Below are 19,500 nucleotides of genomic sequence, written 5' to 3'. Positions count from 1 at the left end.
TATTGGCGACATCCACAAAACGTTCTCTGGGTACTCCAGTGAGGATTTGGAACATATTATTTATATCAATGCCATTTACTTTAATTAATGTACTGTGAAGAAATAGATATGATTTTAAAACGTTCAGCGCCAAGCCTGTTTTATGTGTCTTTCCGTCTGATCCGCGAGATAAGATTCCTTCCAAATCGGCTTTCGGCCGAGGATTGGTTTAGGTTACAACAAAGCAATATAAACATTTTAGAAATGTTTTTGAAACACGTTAAATGCCGCGTCAGTCACGTAAAACACGTTTTCGCGGCTTACGCTGCCGTACAGTGCAACCACTCTTGTGGAAAACTTCCTTGTACCACGAAGCTCCTCCGTGCCGAAAGGGTTAATCCCATAATTTGAATTAACATTAAAATTTGTTATTTTTAATTTAACATTAAAAATTAGTGATATATTAAACATAATTAAACATTAGTGAATTCAAAGAAAAACAAGGATTCAGCTTCAGCAAACCAACCCCGTAGAGCAAAATTCCTTATTTCCCAACAAGATAATAATTCCCACTAAAGTCTAAGCAAAAAAATATACCCCCCCAAAAACAAAACCCAACATGAGAAATTTATTATCTCACAGACAACCGATTTAATCTCCATCTTTCCCACAGCCCCACACAACCCCAAAGTAAAAGGTCGCGCAACTGTTCCTGGATGTAAATCCATTACCAAATCCCAAGCAAGAAAAACCCTTTCAAAATAGCCGCGACATGGGAGGATGAACGGCACGAAAAAAACAGCAACCGACCGGCCTGGAAACGGAACGAAATAAACAAGGGTGAAGGAACAAGCCAGACAGAGTCGTGTCTGACAAACGGTCTCTTCTCGTGACACGCAATCTCTTGGAAATTCCGGGGGGTAGCGGTGCAGTAGGGGGTGGATGAAGGAAGATTCTCATGTAAATCGGCGCTGCGTTATCGAACCGCCGGAAGTGGCTAAATGACGATCGCCATTATCCTGCGGGCCGGCGAACGGGTTGGCGAGAGGACGATCCGGAGTGGAGGGGCGGCGAAGAGCTGAAGAGTCTCGGTCGCGTATGGTAGAGTCCGTAGGAGAGTAGCGTCGCGATTAGCCCCCGATGGGTTGAAAGCTTTCGAATCGTCGACCATTCTACGCGTTGCTGGAGGTATTCCCCTTGATACCAGGCTATTCCATTTACCTCGACACTGTGAAACGAGACTGAAAGAGGGAGACAGATGGGGAGTAGGGAACAGAGAAAAGGCGGCAGGGGAAAAAATGCCGGAAAATCTGGCAGTCATGGACGCTGACCAGTTTCCAGCGGCGCCGGGATAAACTATTTGTCTGTTTTCGAACGCCGTGCCCGTGGGAAATCTGGTAGGACTTTCACAGCGGTGAACAGGAAAAACCGGCTCCTTTTTCTACCTCTGTGCTCTACGCGGAACAATCTTTGATTTTTAATATCGCGTTTTATCGGCGAACGTTTGTTTTTGCTGGACTGTATCATGTTTCGTGAAGCTTTGTTATTTGGCGTTAGCGAATCTACACGAGTTTTCATGGTGTGTATATTGCTTATAAAGTTTGTGTGGCACATTAGTTTTGTTCCTATTTAAGTTGCTTCATTGTTAACATGAAGTTATATTCGAATACAGTGAATACTGAAATCGCACTTCCTCAGCGATTTATACTAAACCCCCTACCTATAGAGTGAATTGAAGAAGCTTAATACTGAATCGTTCGCGGTTAACCACGCTCTCTGTGTACCGTAATAAAGTATCTCGCAGCGAATTACTTCATCGATAATGGTTATGCGATGATAATAATGAAGCAGATTTACATACCGTTAGCAGCATCGAGTGTATTAGTCACGTTAATGGTGCATTAACGAGGAACATTTGCAATGAATCATAGAAGCAGCAAATTAGAATCAAACTCACCCTTTTAAACAATTATTCATATTACTCTCTAATTCTTTCTATGTTCTTTTACATATTTCTTCAGTGTTTGCATCGTTTTTAAAAATTGATAATCAAACGCATAAATCACCTAAAGCACAATAACAACGATAACTCACGGCTATAACAATAAACAAACATCTAGCGCGCCGTTAGACTCCAGTACAAAACACTCGATGCTGAAAGAGAGAATCGACGAAGATAATGGCGACGCAGGTTCGTCTGGTACCCGGTGAAGTCGGCGACGAGGGTGACATTTTTCACGGGCGAAAAAACAAGCCGAGACAAAATTGGAGGGAGATGAAACGGGGGAAGGGATAGGCGTGAAAGGAAAGGCTTCGATCGGTCTCGCGTATATCGCTAATTAAAATCTGTCGCGTACACAAGGTAGGCTGCGATCATGCGAGCAAGAGAAACAGACGGATCGAAGGGGGATGCGCGCGAGGGTGGAGTGTCCGGCTGGATCGCGGGCCAAGGGGAAAAATGGAAAAATCGGCGCGGGAGGTGGAAAATGTCGGTACGAAGAAACGAGGGGAAAACGTTGAAATCCCGCTAACGAGAGGATTCGTTATTGGACGGAGGTGAAATATAAAGAACTGTCGTTATCGCGCCTCCGCCGTGTCCCGGGGGCGCGATACGCGCGCGCGGCCCGGGGTCAGTTTTTTAATCGAGTTTCGCGCGGCGATCTCTACGGCCCGCTTCGAATGCAAATGGCACCGGTATCAGTCAGTTATTAGGGAACCGGGGTCTTCTTTCTTTTTTCGACAGACACGAGGGGTAGTTTATCCGGCTGCAGAATTCGGGGGTGAGTCACGCGACCAGGAACGGTATTTAATATGGTAAAATTGACTGGGAATGGCAGCCTCGCGTTCTACTTGGCCCGGAGCCTGTTAATAGTGTGTTTAATGTCTGTGTTAGAGCTACCCTTTATTCCCTAAATTATGCTGTTCTTGTTCCAGTACTTTAGGCTTGTTTGAATAACACATGATGTGTAAATGTTTCTCACAAGCGTCGGTGCTGGAACTTTTTTACCGCGCTGCTTTCGACTGAACTATAATTTCAAATTTATAAGAAAAACATGCACTGGCTACAGTGCAAGCTATTCATTTAATTACAATCAAACTCTGGGTTATGTTAGATGTAACCTCATTATTTGCACTTTCAAATAGTATTTCGCTAATATTCTCGACAAACGAAACTTCCCCATAATCACAGACAATCGAGAACGAATTTACACGAACTATTCACTGACAGAAACACCATCACCTCTAACTATCAGTCACAGAACATTCGGAAGACCAATTTCAGGGCGGCTCGCAAATCGCCAAGTCGCAGACAGTAGACTTGATCCTTTCACGACTAGGCCGACAATCGACGTGGCGTTAATGGCTTTAGGGTAACGGCCGCGCTCCCCGGTGGAACGTAAATTACGATAAATCAACGTAATCTGCGCGGATAGATGACGGACGTGTCGCCCCGGCTAAGTAGCTCGCGGTGTTCGCGGCCCCGGCTGGAATTGGCGTTGTCGCGGCCAATCCTGGGACGGTGCAGAGTGCGCCCCTAGCTTAATAATCTAGGAAAGCTCGCCCGTCCCGAGCGGCGATAAATTATTCCCCGCCATTAGATCCCAAGAGAATTATTCGATTAAATCTTGATTCAACTGGGCCGCGATCTTCTCGCAAGTACATCAGCCACGACACGTACTCGAACGTCTCTAGGCCTTCTTCCTCCTTCCTTCATCCCCGTTAATCACTTACAAGTGTCACGGAATAATTGACTGAGCGCCTGTATTACCCGAGAAAGCCCCGAGTAAGCTACTTTTTTTATAGTGTGTCGGGGTGAACTTTGACGCTCGGACACGCACCGATGACGAAGGCGGTATAGTGGTTTTAGGCAAGGGTTCTGCGCTAAATTTAGATGACGACGTGCTTGAATTAAATATCATAGTGTTCGAATATTTTCGGATAGAATTTAATCTGCAAATAATTTGTAAATTAACTACAGATTAAGTTTAGAAGACTAGATTCAGAATTCCCTAGTTGTGTAAACTATAAATTACAAATTCTGAAGCATTCATTTTTCAGCACGTTTCCATAAGATTTTATATGAAATTTTATTTTAAACTTTTTATTTTTATGCTTAACAGAGCATAATATTTTCTTCTGTGATCGCACGCTGAATTATTTTTATGCGGAATTAATTTGCGATTCAACTAGGGGTGGTTCCAATTATCTCCGAGCATTGCGACAGCGATAAGACAACGAGGAAAGTGCACCGTAGCCATCGAAGGAAAATTTCTTTTCGCTCTCCCAGACAGATATCGATGCCCAGCTAGGTGTCCAATTGCAATTGAACTGCGATTCGATCGCGATATCAACTTCATTGCGAAAGATAGGGACACCCTCTACACTATTGTCCTCGGGGCGACGCGATCGCCGCCGACGCGGGCGCTTTTCACGCTTCGTTATCTCGCGTCGCGGATATTTTCACGGTTTTCGCCAGTTCCAGCGTCAACTTTACGTTTCTATCACGTCGCTGATAGAAGTTTGTAAATTGGTTGTTACATGGAAACTTCTTGATAAAGAAAGTGGTGAAAACGTTTATAACGTAAAGAAACGTTTCTTCCATTCGTGTTTCTCTTTGAAAACAGTTCTTCCTACTATATGATTGTTATACTATAGATATTTATATAAATTCCAATATTGATTTATTATTCTATTCTCCAAAATAATCGAAACTAAAGGAGAAGAATTTCATTGAAGATAAACATTTCTTACCATATTTATCTCTTACCCTAACTACAGATACTCTTGTCCTCTCAACAAGCAAACAACAATAACAACTGTAATGCACCCTGCAAAAAAACTAAACCCACCAACGATCAAACAAGTATCGCGTACCTAACCCGAACACCGAAAAACTCGCCAGACAGGAGGATCAAAGATGGAATCCTCGAACATACGGGAAGCCTCAAAACGCGGATATATCCTTCATCCCCAAGTTCGACCGAAATATCCGGGGAAATTCGATCGAGTTTCGGCTTCATTTCGAATTCCTCTGTCAAGTAAAAGCGCCCGGGGCGTACACACCAACAAGCGTGCGAGCGATCCGACTAGCGGGGGTTGGAATCCTCCATTGAGGCCGTATCGTTCGTTCGATTCAAGGAGCGTAAATTGAACGTGCAGCCTGACCAGTACACGGGGATGGGAGAGAGTAACGAAGAGAGTGGCAGTCACAAATCCCGAAACGATGAGGTCTGGAAAATAGGGATCGAAGAGGATGGGGTGCAGGTAGGCCAGTCGATATCGCGCTAATGTCGCCTGGGGTTAGGTCATTAGGATCCGTCGGCTCGTTGGGAAGCAACGACAGCGGCCCAGAGTTGTTCAGGCACGATTGGTTTCTCTCGTAACGAGTGGACCAATCCCGGCGGGGGTGGACCGGCGGCCGCCGGATGTAAGCTTGTCGCCTCTGCGCCGTGCCGCAGCTGCGAATGTCAGGTGAACGTTGTCGGGCCGTGCCGGAGCCGGAGTCAAGCACACCTGGCTCGTTTATTCCCGTAATTTATACGACACCTCGTCACTTACGGCGACTGACGCTGGTCCAGGCTGGAATCGATACACATCCTTTCCGGCCAACCCCCTATAACGCCGCGTGTCCTCTCTGTCTCCCTTTTTGCGCGAATCGAAGCGATACACAGCCAGGCAGCAGGTGATCGGCCAACGTGGTTTCGACAACCAAGTGCTCAGCACTGTTAAGTCGAAAGTGGGTCGAAGAAGGGCGCTGATTGGAACGGGGAGCACTGTTTTCATTCGGCACGCTGACAGAGGTCACGAGTCTCGGTTGGCAATAGTAATTCACAGGTAACACCTGCTGAATTCCGTTCGCATTTTCGTAGAGATTTTTTCTAACGCCCGGTGGATGAGCGCAAACACGCCATGTTCTGGGTTAATCGTTTCTGCTTGTAGCGTGTTGCGATAAAAGTATGAAACTTTAGTTTCCAATTTCCTGGGGATGATTGTAACTTCGTTGAAGTTCCTGGGCTCGGCGTGCGTGTCTCGGCGTTATTTACGCATATTGAAGTTAAACGAAGGTTCTCGGAGTAGCGGAGTTCACGGGCATATTTTCTGGCGGTTTTCTCGCGCGGAGGTCTGTCGACGAATTAATCTGGGTAACGTGGCATGTTGGGAGAAAATGAGATACTAGTACTGAACGTGATATGAGTACCTCTTCAGGAAGGTCGATATGATGTAACTAATTTCTTAAATTACACAGTTTTTCCTTCCTCTACCTTTTACGTACAAGAACCTTCTAAAATGTTCAAAATCTTCGGCAGAGGTAGCTAAGTCTATATAGTATTTCGAAATATTAGAGAACGAGAGAACTATTTGAATAATTCAATATTTGCTAGCAACTTTATATTACAGACACGAAAATGTGATGTCAAAATGACGACGTCTACCCTCGAAAGGCTGAACATCATTATCTGGATCTGCCTTAAAACAGTAGTAACTAAATCGAACCTCATTGAATTAAACTTCATTGAACCAATGCGTTGCTCACTCTTCTACATTTTATACGATTACTATATATTCTCTAAATTACGTTACACTTTATTCTCCTCTACGAAGTGCAACGAGGATCATTTCAAAGTCAGTGCACAAGACCTCGGCTAAACGACGCGCTAAACAGTTTTGTCGGGTCGTGTCGAGCAGACCCCGCTTAAGGAAAACCCGTGTCTGGGCGGTAGCAAAGAGAAAAGTAAAGAAGGAAAGTGGCGCGCGGAAGACACGGCTCGTGCTTAATGGCGGTTACAATTCTAATTAAGATAATACTTCAGCCAGCTCCCCTTTCGGGGGGAGGCGAGCCGTGAGAAAGTCCTCCGAAAACCACAGGGACGACCAACGACACCCGGCCCGTGTCCTTTACGGGGGCGTCGTGTAACGTCTCCACGGAGTTGTCCTGCGGCTCGTTCCCTCTGATGGAAGCAATTAAAATAATGGCGGGTCCCGCCGACGACGACGACGACCTCACCGACCTGACGCTGCAACGTGCTCTCGCGAAAGTGGCTGGACTCGTACTGTCATTATCCGTGCCGCTGTGTGATCGACAAGATCGAAGCTGAAATCTTCGTGAACTTTGACTGGAATTCTTCCCAGGCTCCAGTGACCCTCTTGTCAATTCCCTTATTCCAAACATTGACAATTCATCTTTCTTGAAAGTGTATTTCGTAATGTTTATTTATTAATAATAACGTTTTATTGCAGTTTAGTGTATACCGTGGATATTCGAAAATTAGGTTCGTTTACGATTGTTGATTATTAATTCTGTTATTCTAGTATTCTCTATTATTAAAGGAGTGGGTCGTTCTGAATTAATCAATTGCTATCAATACATTAAACACTACATTGTTTTTAAAATGTTAATACATAGAGATAGAGAATTGATTATAATTTAGCGTGTAAAATGTAATATTCTGTATACCCTGTACAAGAGTCGGGATTATAAACGTGTTTCATAATCTTGAAATTTTTCTTTCTTTTCTTAGTCCGTCGGGCACGACTCTCCGGAAATTTTTTTAATCCGCTTTCCAACCCTCTTGGAACAATAGTTGACCGCCTCCCACGATCAACTTAAACGGTATCTTTAAGAAGGATGAATTAGACGCGCCGGGACACGGCACTAACGAGGAGAATCTTAATGTTCAACATGGTCGATTTGCATTGGCCGCTGGAATTATTCATTAGTCTTGATGAGCCACGGTGCGGCCAAGAATTTCGTTCGTGATTTTTGGCGGTTCGCGATGCGGTCACTAAAACCGACTGAAACTTTTCGATGAATAATTGATTTGCGGGGAAGATTCGAGGGGCAACTCTAAGTTTTAAAATACCCTCGCCAGAACTAATAAATTATATGTAAAACAATCATTTATGTTCAGAGATTAACTTCTCTAAATTTGTGGTATATGAAAATCAAGCGGAGAATGTTCGTAATTATTTATCGTCTTTATTGGCATTTCTAAATTTGTGAAGCTTCAAATTGATGATTGACATAATTAGGAATTGACTTGTGTAAATTTGTGGACCTCGGAGTTAATTAACCTATCGTATCTGAATTGAGTATAAATATCGTACTATTTCATGAATAAATACATGTCCTATCGATTCCACGATATTCGGAGCAAAAATAAAATTGTCCGACAGCAAAATATATGATTAACGAAAGTGTACGTGCATATTCCGCGGAGACATTGGTGGAAATGGCGCTGTTACATCGTAACAACCGAGAACACTCTTTAAGTACCGTTCCGTGAACGCGTGCTAACGCATTGTGTAACAACGTCACCATCCATCAACGTGGGTCGTCGCAATCATCCGTATTTCTCTCGTCGCGTGCGTCACTGCCGCCGAGCCATACTGCCTTCCATGCAATTTCCGACAGGGATCGTCGCGACGAAAATCGAGGCCCCTTCTTTTCTCCGGCAAAATGGAACGGCATTGTCCGCGGAGCGTCGCGAAGTGAAAAACGCGAACCGTTGCCACGCGGATGTACTTAAACAGAAATTCATCCCCCGCGGAATAGCTTGTATCGACCAAGGCGCTGGCGAATGGAGTCGGATAAAATTTACCAAGAATGATATTCCGAATATCTTCGCAAAAATATCACGAGATGAAACATTTATATTCGACTAATTCGGAATATGTAATTATCCTCCAACCGAAAAATTCAAATTTCAAATTTTAACGATCTTATATTCCAACGAACGTATTCAAACTTAAAAGCTCAACAGTCACATATTCCAACAAACATATTCAAATTTCAAATCTGAATGGTCTCAAATTCCAACAGAAATATCCAAATTCTAAACCTAACTATAAATAAAAATCTTCCAAAGTAACAAAGGTCATAAAACCCCTACACCAAATAGACCCCCTAAAAGGTTCAAACAAAACAAACCACATTCCCTAAATTGCTCAATCAATCTCCACTGTAAACGTCGCTATACTGGTTACTCGAAGCATCGTCAAGGAAATGGTTTTCCTTCCCCTGAAACTATGAGATCTGAACTCGTTCGTGGCCGCGTATCGTCCGCGAATCCCGTCGAATTAGCTGCGCGATAAAGCATGGTGTTTCGGTGGAGAGTTTCCATTCCGTTCGCATTTGCATGAGCGTTTCCCCTCGTTATCTACGGTCCGAGTCCGATCACGCGAATGACCGTTCTACGCCCCTCCTCCTGTGTCCTCAATCCGACGAGTTGAACGACCGGAGAAAATCCGGGAGCCAAAAGAAAACGCGCGATCTGCCGCGAGGGACATCCCCGATATCCGGGGAATACATTGCGGCCTCTCGAAATGAAATTGTCCTTCCCTATCGTCCATCTGACTCCCTGTTTTATCCTTTCCCATCCCGGCGTTCGCTTTTTTCCTCTCGCTCCTAGCCCACGGCCCTCGACATTCCCCTAATCTCGAAGATTTCTGCGTTCCTTCGGCCCCGTGCCACTATTTCTCCGCGAGATCGGGATTATCAGGAGGTTAAGAAACCGACATCGGTGCGGGAGAATGATTTACGATCTGGCTGCGATCTATGCGGCACACGTGATTGTTGAAAGATGACCCTAGGGCTGAGGAAGTTGGTGTGGGGATAAATCAGGGGGGCCAACAGGTTCTAGGGAATTTTTCTGTTGCGATAAGGAAGTTTATGTGCGATTTTTCGTGGAAATCTATGGTTAAAAAGAATGTCGGTTTTGGGAATTATTCGGAAATTTGCATAGTGAAATGGAAACTTGTGGTATTTCTTAATTGGAATGATTCATTACATTGTTTTGTTGATAAGTGTTTCAAGTTTGTAGTTTATTGTAGTTCATTTTGGTTGAGATTTGTAAGTTAGATATTGTGTTGTTTGTATTCGATATTGTTTATTGGTGGATGAAGGAATAAGCTAATATTTTGATGGGAAAAAGATTTTGGGGGAAGAATTTCTTAAAAGTTCCGAGACTGAAGTGGTTGATGGTTGAATTTGAACGAAATAAATGAAGTTGGAATTTAAATGAGACGATAAACATACAAATTTGCCTATGACCGTTGAAGTTTAAATTTTTATACAAGATTTGGGATTCAAATTTAAATATGATCGTGGAAGTTTTGAAATTCAAATTTAAATCTGATCTTTGGAGTTCGTATTTGCATTTGAGTTTGTTACGCAGTAGTTGCGATACAAATTTAACTGTTGCAGTTTGTGTTCGGTTGTAATCGTTAAAATATGATTTGCCGGTTAAAATTCGGATGTAATCATAACCGTGAAAATTTTATTTCGAAATTCGCTGATGTACGTTCAAAGTTAAATATTACAGTTACGGACTTCGCGCGCAACGATCGAAATTACTATTGACTATCTAAAATTGAAGTTCCACCATTAACGCGTAACTTCGAAATCAATAATTCGAATCTTCGATATTCGAATATCTATTTACACCCAACCTGAAACGTAAATTTCATCGATAAAGCGTTAACTTCAAATTCCAGAAATGTAAAAAATTCTAGTTCAACAGTTCTGTTTCAAACACAAATACCACCCAAAAGTTAAACTCCAATCCAAAATAAAATTCAATTACACTCACGATCACAAATAAATTACAACAATTCAAATTACAAATCACAATATAATCTTAGAACGCAAAATCCAAATTCAACCTCATAACGCCAACAATATCCTCCAACCAATCTAAACAGAAGCCAAAACAAAAGAAAACAAGAAAGAAACAAAGAAATTTCAATCAATAATGAATTCTGCATGATCAATCGAAAGCACAAATGTTTGCACGCGTAAGAATGAAATTCCAAACTCAAAATCCAAATTGAAACTCAAATACCAACATTCTCCTCCAACCCACCAATCTAAGAAACAAAATTTCCGTCTAAACAGAAACCGAGAGAAAAGAACAAAGATATTTTCATGAGAAATGAATTCTTCAGGATCAGTTGAAAGTAGAAACGTTCGCACGCGTAAGAATTTGAGGTGGTACATCGTCCTGGTATCCCGAAGGCGTCGCAAAAAGAGGGTCGAACGGAATCGTAGGAGAATTAATCGAGGGGCCGAGGTGAAATCTGCATGCGAGCCACGCGCCTCTCCCATCGGGGCGACGTATTATTACGTCGGGAAGGGGGCGAGTCCCGATCCCTCCTATCCCACTTTGGTTGCTGGCTTTTCCGTGCTCGCTAGAACGATCTTCGCGAATTATCTCTGTCCCTCGCGGGAGGGCGGGGGTGGACAACGCCGGTCGTTATCTACGGCAGGCAGTTATTGCCTATTGCGCCGGTGCCCGGCAAAATAGAGAACAGGACTGAATAATTCCCTCGTCATCTTGCCAAGTCCTTTGTATCTCTCTTTAAACCCCGGAAACGCGGCCTGCCGGCCAGGGGTTGCGCGCCCGCCGGGATACAGGGATCATCGGTCTTTGTTGGGGAAACGCGGTCGCCAATTTGGAGGGTGAAATGGAAAGCCCGGGGACCTCGGCTGGAATTGCTAAATCGTTACCCGATCACGGAAGAAGGGGATCGCCGCCTTTGCCCACCTGTTCCGACGCCGGATCCGGAGTGCGTTTTTAATTAAAATATTCGGTATCATCATCTACGTTTTCAACCTACTGCTGACCGATCTTGTTTTGTGATTTTGGTATTTAGATTTATTTTATTGTTTGGTGAGAAATTCTTTCTTCAGTTTAGGTTGAGGATTGATAATAGGAAACTGCCATTTTACTTCTATTATTTTTCTTTCGTTCATGATAATTTTATGAGTTCGGATATTTATTTGGATATTCTTTTGTATTTTTGATAATTGTTCGATATAATCGTTCTATTGTTTCACATCAGATTTAAAATTAATATTGTATCTACAGAATATACTTGCACACCTTCTGTTTCTAATAACTAACTTTATCAAACGAAATTTTGGAGAATGGAATTTTTTTAAACTTCTGTGATCCGCGGATCGAGGATGGAAGTTATCGCTGCTCCTTGGATCCCGCAACATGGCGAACTTTCCGCTTCGAAGTTTGTAAGTTAAATTACTGGAAAAGCAAGTGGCCTATCTTCTTAACAATAGCTCCCGCAGAGCGGACCGGTCGAACGTTGTTATTCGAGGGCGCGGAACTTTGAACCCCTGACCGCCGGAAAGTTCGCGCGTTGTATAATTCGCGCGCTGGTGCAACCACTTTTCTCTTCACCTTTTCCCCATTGCGGCTACGCTTCATGGATCCACGGACGAAGCAATCAAACTTTCGACGCACGAGAGCAAAACACTTCGCGAGGCGAAATTAGAAACAAAAGAATCGATCGAAACACGAATTCGATCGTTCGGTTCCCTTCAGTGTTCTGACGTGCTAAGGGAAATCGTAATTCGAGTTCGTGGAATTTTGTGTTTGGGCATTCGTTGCCAAGCACAGACTCCAATGCGTCGGAGAGAATGAAAACTTTAATGGACAGACTTCAATTAGAGCTTGGGCTACGGAATTTGAAATCTGCCGAGTGTAAATTTATAAATTTGTAATCGTTCAAATTCTAGTTGGAATTTGTATCTTGAATGTGTTATAATTATTCTTATTAGAATATTTAAATTCGAATTAACCTTTTACTAAAGGAAATTTAGCAGAAGGGTAATTGATTTGTCATTGTAAATTCAAGTTCAATTTGTATGTTACATTACTTAATACGTTCGCATTAATTACAGGACTTTAATCGTTAATATACATTCACAATGCTATTCTGCTTCACATTTTCAAACATTCGCAAAAGTAGCCTCGCCTGATTAATCCGAAACACTTTACAATTCAAAAATTGCTTAATATATCCTCTCATCGATTTGAAATTCAAATTGAATTCGAATCGATAGGAATATCGATTTGTTGGAACATTTTCCAGGAAGCAGAAGTAAAATTAATTAAATCGCGCGGAATCCACCCTTCCAGTCTTCTACCTCGAGCGCCGTTACGTAAATACGTAAACGTTGTAGAAAATGGCGCGTAATGAAACGGTCATTGTTCGAAACGCGACGGAAAAATGACAACGGTCGCGCGCTCCTAGGGTCGCACGTGCAGCATCTGCTGAATTACAATAAAAGGAGCAGGGGCGCAAACCTGTTCCCGGATAGGAGATTAAATTAAAAAGCACCGTCCATGGTAGATCGTCACGCGGCCTGGATTCCCCGAAAATTAATAAAAGGGGATAATCAGCGACGGGAAATATGAATCTGTATTTTCGCGCGACTGTCGCGTTAATTAAGTATCGCGTCGAGTCGTCAGCTTAATTATTATGAAATTTTTGGAGGACCAGCGCAGGATTTCCGTAATCCTTGTCCACGTTGTAGAATAATAATAACACGAAATAAGTGCAATTAGCAGAACTATATTCAATTATTTATGATCTGTGCTCGCTCGTCGAGAACACCTCCGTTGCATTTTTACGTGCTGCATTTACTGTTTAAGGTTTTGTATCTTCTTTTGCGTATGTCAAGTGGTATTTAGTATGAATTCAATTACTACTGAATTAATTTCCAACGTGAATCTGATATAATGAAAATAATAGTAGTGTATTTCTTTTACTAATGTATTATGAAAATTGATAAAAAATGATTATAAATCGAGAAGTTGACACGGCCAAAATTCTTAGTGAACAACATTAAATAGCAGCCAATTATTCTACACTCTGTTCGCTTTGATTTAAAACATTGGTAACAGTTCGTAAATTCTTCTGTTCAAAATTACTAATATCGAAAAATCAGTATTTACTTTCTTTTGAAATTCCAAATTATTTTCGGTTTTATTCGTGAAAGGATATCCAAGTAAAACGAAATAAGAGATCAAAGTGGAAAGAAAATTTCAATCTAATGGAGATTGAACGAGATGAAAGTGTCGATGACGTTGTTCTAGAAACGTGGAGGATTACGCGAGGGAGCACACGGAAGCCTCGAGAAACATTCAACAGTACCTGTCGAATCCAATCAACGCTTATCTGCTGGTAAAAAGGCTGACCACCGACTGGAAGCGGGTCGAGGAGCTGATAACCCAGGATGTGGGCAAGTCTTTCGTCACGAATATCACGAGCTCACGGAGCGACCTTAAATTCCCAACTGACGAGGACCTTAATGGCGCGGCCGTCGCCCTGATGAGGCTGCAGGACACTTACAAACTCGAAACTGCACAAGTTGCCAGGGGCGTGCTGAATGGAGTTCAGTACAGCACCGGATTAAGTGGTTCGTAAACATACATCTCCACTTTTCTACCCTTTTGACCAAACCGAAAAGAAAATCAGAATCATAAATCGTAACTTTTAAGTTCTAACAAAATTGAAATTCTCACGATAACAAATTCGAACTCCCACCCAAAGAATTAAGGTTAAATAACATCCAAAGATCACTAAAACAAAAAACTTAACATTAACATTCATCTTCCCTGCAATCTCAGTTACATTATCACAAATTTCACAGAGCTCCAGTTGCCAGAACTTAAAAGTTACGTCCAGAACATCCTACATAAAACTTATAACTTTCACGTTCAAAGGACCAAGCGAGCAACGACATTTCCTTCCCCTAAACTCCATCTTACATTAACAGCGAAAGAAACAAAAGGAACCAGAACTAGGGGAACGGGGACGTCTTGTTACCTTGTGTTCGGTATGACTCTCGAAAAAGAAGGGAAGAAAGAGCAGGAAAGAGGTGGGGACGTCGCGGGGGATGCAAAAGCTTTGCATCCAGCGTTGCTTTTTCGTCGTGAATTATTTATGCGGGATTTAAGGGAGGCTGGAACGTTGAGGGGGTGGCAAAACGTTGCGAATCGACAGGAATATTGGCCTCTGCTCCTCTTTCAACCCCCCGCACACCCTTTATTGCCGCTCACCTCCTGCCGATGTTACCTGCGCTTAAAGATCCCCGGTATGAATAATTTACGCGATTTCCTTTATCAGCACCCTGTCCTCGTCCCCACGCGACTCGGACCGTCCTGATTTTGCACGCTTCACGCTGCCGCAGCATTTCGCAACTTCTGATGTCGAGCATCTCCCCTCTGTCTTTTCTTCTATCGCGGTCCCAGTGATTCGCGACAGACTTCGCTTTCGTCCAAAGCAAGAAAGTAATTTTTTCCGGCTATGTCATTTGCCGATCATTTGAAGGGAGAAGGATTCGGTAAATCTTGAAGAGTGTATGAAGTATTTAACTTTTTGCTTATTGGTCTTCCGAATTGGATAATAGTAGTATTTCATTGGAGAAAATGAAATGGTATTATTTGAGAACATAAAGGGAAAAGCGAGAATTTCTGGTTTTAGTTTGCGTTAGGTTGACCGTTTATTTCATAACTTGTAACTATTGAATTGGAATTTGAATTTTAACAATTAATTTAGAATTTCGATTGCCAAGTGTTTTAGTAGTATTACTCGAGAAAATGAAATAGTGTCTTTCCAGAAGATAAAGCGGCAAAAATAAAAATACAAATTAATGTTTTTAGCTTGTAAATTTGAATTTGAAATGTAACGGTTAATTTAGAATTTCGATTGTCAAGTGTACGTTTGAACGGTCGAGTTCGAAGCTCCAAATTCGAATTCTAACGATGAAAGTTTAACGAGCGAATTTGAGTTTAAAGTTTGAGCGTGAAATTTATATTTAGATTACAACCCTTGCGCCTCGATTCAAGCTGTGTCGGTGCAATTTAAGTTTACATTCTGACTCCATTCGCTCGTTTAATTTGATCTAAAATCCCTATTGAAATATCCGTTTCTCGTTGTTATTAATTCATTGTTATCGAAATAATAAGAAAATCCTCTAGCGAACTAAATGTTACACTCGGATCAAGAGAGTTTCCATCGGACAATCGCGATAAACTGAGACAAAGGGCTCGCGGGTCGCGAGGAGTGCCAGGAAATTCATTAACGAAGCAAGTTCGCTGGGCCAGCGATGGAAAGAAACGCGCTAGGAAGATAACCGAGGCGGTTCCGCAGTTCGGCGCCGCGCCGGTTAGAATATATAATAAGACAGCGAGAGACCTTTAAACTTTCGTTGAAAGTTCGGGATCGGTCGATTCAGTCTGGTCTGTTCGAAAAATCCGGGAGCGTCCGTTCCCGTTTTTCAATTTTAACTTTCAGATTTCTCAACACCGCCCCCGCTACGACGGTTATTACGAATGTAATTATGATAATCGAGTCATGAATTATACAGGGTGGGCTCAGAGTCGCAGAACAATCAAGAACTAGGCGACCGTTCGGGGAAAAATAAAGTCGAAATCGTGGAATAAATTGTTCCCTCGGACGAAGTTCTGTTTTCGCGGACGAGCTCAAAATCCTTATGGACACCAGTTAGATCATGATTCGGATTAATGGAAATTGTCCACCGTTCAAGCCCCACGGATCTTTCCAAACCCCAGTTAAAAACTGCCGTACTTCTTCCGTTCCGAAATTGAATTGCGCTTTTCTATTTTTATATAAAAAAAATTCTAAATAGTGGAGTTGTTTCATGTTTCAATTCGTACACCGGTAATAACAAAAATAAAAATAACTAATTAGAAGGAACGCGAGTACAGTGCAAATCTCACGTTAGCCAAGCCGACCATAGGGTTAAAAGTGAAGAGGGGCAAGAGGACTTTTCCACTCATAACGTTCGGCTTTCGACGAATTGTCATTATTGGTGCACGCCGAGGCCCATAGGCTTAAAAGTGAAGAGGGGCAAGGGGAATCAATGCTTCACCTCGGCACGTGGACGTCCCGAAACTGAGCCTCTATAACTACCGGACCGAGCGTCATGAGTGGACATTCCCCTTGCCTCTGTGCGCTTTTAAACATAAAGCCGATGGAACTAACGTGAGAGGCGAATAGTACAGTTCGCCAATTCCGAGCTAAGCGGCTATCTTCAAGCTAAGTGGGTAGGAGGCAAGAGGAGACGTCCAATCGCCACGCTTGGCCCGGATTCCCCTTACCTCCTTATCAACTTGGGCGCTATGATCGCCGCTCAGCTCAAAATCGGTGAACCTCTGTTCTGTTCGCCTCCTTTGTCCTGAGCCTCGCTTTGAAGTCTAACAGAGAAGGGAAACAAGGAGAAATGTCCACTCGCGACGCTCAATCCGGTAGTTATGGCGACTCAGTTTCGGTACATCCTTACTATTGGTTGAGTCGCGCAACAAAGAACGCAAGCGAAACGGAATGTGATGAAGTGACGTGCACGAACATTGGCGTCGGATTTCGTTTCTGCGTGGTGGCAGTTTTCTATGTTTACCGAATCCCGGGGATAGGAAGGCTCGACTACTGTTTTCTGGAAGGACCTGAAACGTCCAGGTTCAGAAAAAAAGAAGCGAATAGTAATATTTTTCATTGCATCAAAATAAAAATGGTTCAAAATGCGTAGAAAATTAAAAACGGATTGGCGTAAATAAAGAACTCATAAATTTATTTAGCGCAATAAAGTTAATACACGTGTTCTAATTGTTTTGCACTATCTGAAAGTACTTGAAATAGCTAATGCATAGAGCCACACAGCAATTATTCCACTGATAAAATGTATCTTTTCTTTTTTTTATGATATACAAGCTACACAACGTTTGCGAGTTTTCTTCGGTGAACTTGTTTCAATGAATATTGGAAAATGTTAATTTGATTTACGAACTGATAGGCTGCCACTTTTAGACAATGTAACGAAGAACCTTGATTGCGCCGTTTGGCACTCAAACGGTTACGATTTCGTACAGTGATCGGAGATTTTGTTTGATTTCGCAGCCAGCGATTGCTTCGAGCTCGGGCGACAGTCTTATCACAACCGTGACTACTATCATACGGTGCTGTGGATGCAGGAAGCCATGGATCGCCTTCAAGAGGAGCAGAATGCTACCACCACTTCGAAGCCGGACATATTGGAATATTTAGCGTTCTCCACGTATATGCAAGGTTTTTATTCCACTTCTTTATGGATATTCCTTGAGTTTATTTCTTCCTCGATATGCGAGGCAATAAGAATTTAAACTCGAACGTTATACTCCGGTTCTGATATGAATTCAAGTTTCGCCGAACATTTAGATTCACGTTTGAATCGGAAACTTTAACGATGAAATATAAATTTAAGCGTCAAACCGTAATATTCGAACGCTGACGATTTAATATGAATTCAATCTCCAAGTTCAAGTGTAAATTTCGTCGGTTGCATTACCTTTTAACGTACCCGTGGGCCTTTAAATTCGGACGTTAACAGGCGAAATTGAAATTCAGTCACCGAACTGGAAACGCGTGTACCGGTTGTAAATGCAACAGGAGACTTTCGGACTCCGTTTTATTCCAAAACTAAAGGGAACGAACGTGTCTGACGAATTATGCAAATGATTTAAGTTTGCAATTTTGTATGCCCAGGAAGTTCGGTCGGCGCTGAATTAAAATAACAATTGTTTGCGGGTTGCTGGCGTCATGCGGGGACAGGGAGGATTTGCGAGCCGGAAACCAGGAAAAAATTCCACAATCCCGTGAAAGTCGCGCATTATAAATTAGACATTAAATTGCTCGCGCTTCCGCAATGTTACTTTTTGACTACGAAATTCAGAGACTAGCCGCACACGCGCGCGCGTTGTACTATTATTGCGTTTTTTCGGCGCATTTTGGGGATGCTGTAAATAAATCTCCGGCCAAGCAATATACAGGAAGTTTTATGGCGAAGAAGCAGAAGATACTTATACAAATTAATAACAGTTTTTTTGCGTCGTAACACATGAATATAAAATTGTTAAATTGAAATTCAGATAGTAATCGTTAAATTCAGATTCGAATTGTAAAATGTAAACTGCAATAAAAGTAAAATTCAACTTCTCGCTTTGATACAAAAACTCAGGCTTCGAATTAAACGGTTAGAATTGTCAGTTAAGTTTAGATTTGAATTCGACTGCATAAATGTCGAATTTAAATTTAAATCGTTATTACTATATCCATATTGGTTTCTACGCGTTAAGTACAAATTAGAATCACACTATAAAATTCAAATTTTATAACCGTTATGTTCAAATTCAAATTCTGTAATCGTTGAACTTAAATTCGAAACTTATCCAACTTTATATATAGGAATTCTGTTTATTCTGTTTTAAATCAATCTTCGATCATCAAATTCACTAATCTGTTTTTCATATTTTATTGCAACTTGAAAAGTCAATCTGTTGAAATATAAGATGTTTTCTATTGAAACTATCGACGTTTCAGAGACACTCGAAACATTCAACAAAGCACCAGCCGTGCAAAATAAAGCGCTTGTGAAGCTCTCTCTCTCTCTGTTTCTCACCGCCCGAGAATTTAATTGCCATGAAAATTTCCGTCGCGGACGAGGAAGTTCGTCCAGGCTTCAGTTTGTTTAAAGCTCCATTAAAACTTTCCCCCAAACGCATCGCGTTCCAATTGCTCCGGAAATCTTCGAGATCCAAACCGCTGACGGTTAACCCTTCGGAGACCGTTAAATCACAGAATTGCCCGAGTAGTTGTTTATTAATGTCACCGTTCGCAGTGCACGCGAGTGAATTTCATAGATCGGACACGGTAAAATACCTGTGT

The 19,500-nt window shown here is 42.2% G+C and overlaps 1 protein-coding gene across 6 annotated transcripts in view; it reads left to right on the top strand.

The window, feature by feature from the left end:
* Positions 1-19,500, top strand: part of PH4alphaEFB (prolyl 4-hydroxylase subunit alpha-1) — a 346,708-nt gene that overhangs the window by 324,021 nt on the left and 3,187 nt on the right. For all 6 annotated transcript variants that reach the window (XM_076367922.1, XM_031985764.2, XM_076367921.1 and 3 more), the window contains 2 exons: positions 13,875-14,197; positions 17,698-17,865. In XM_076367922.1, coding sequence (XP_076224037.1) covers positions 13,875-14,197; positions 17,698-17,865 — 491 coding nt within the window. The remainder of the gene's footprint in view (positions 1-13,874; positions 14,198-17,697; positions 17,866-19,500) is intronic.

This window comes from Nomia melanderi, chromosome 5 (assembly GCF_051020985.1).
Source record: "Nomia melanderi isolate GNS246 chromosome 5, iyNomMela1, whole genome shotgun sequence".
NCBI classification, from domain to species: domain Eukaryota; kingdom Metazoa; phylum Arthropoda; class Insecta; order Hymenoptera; family Halictidae; genus Nomia; species Nomia melanderi.
The sequence above is the reverse complement of the archived record's forward strand: the minus strand, read 5'-3'. Positions and strand labels throughout refer to the sequence as shown.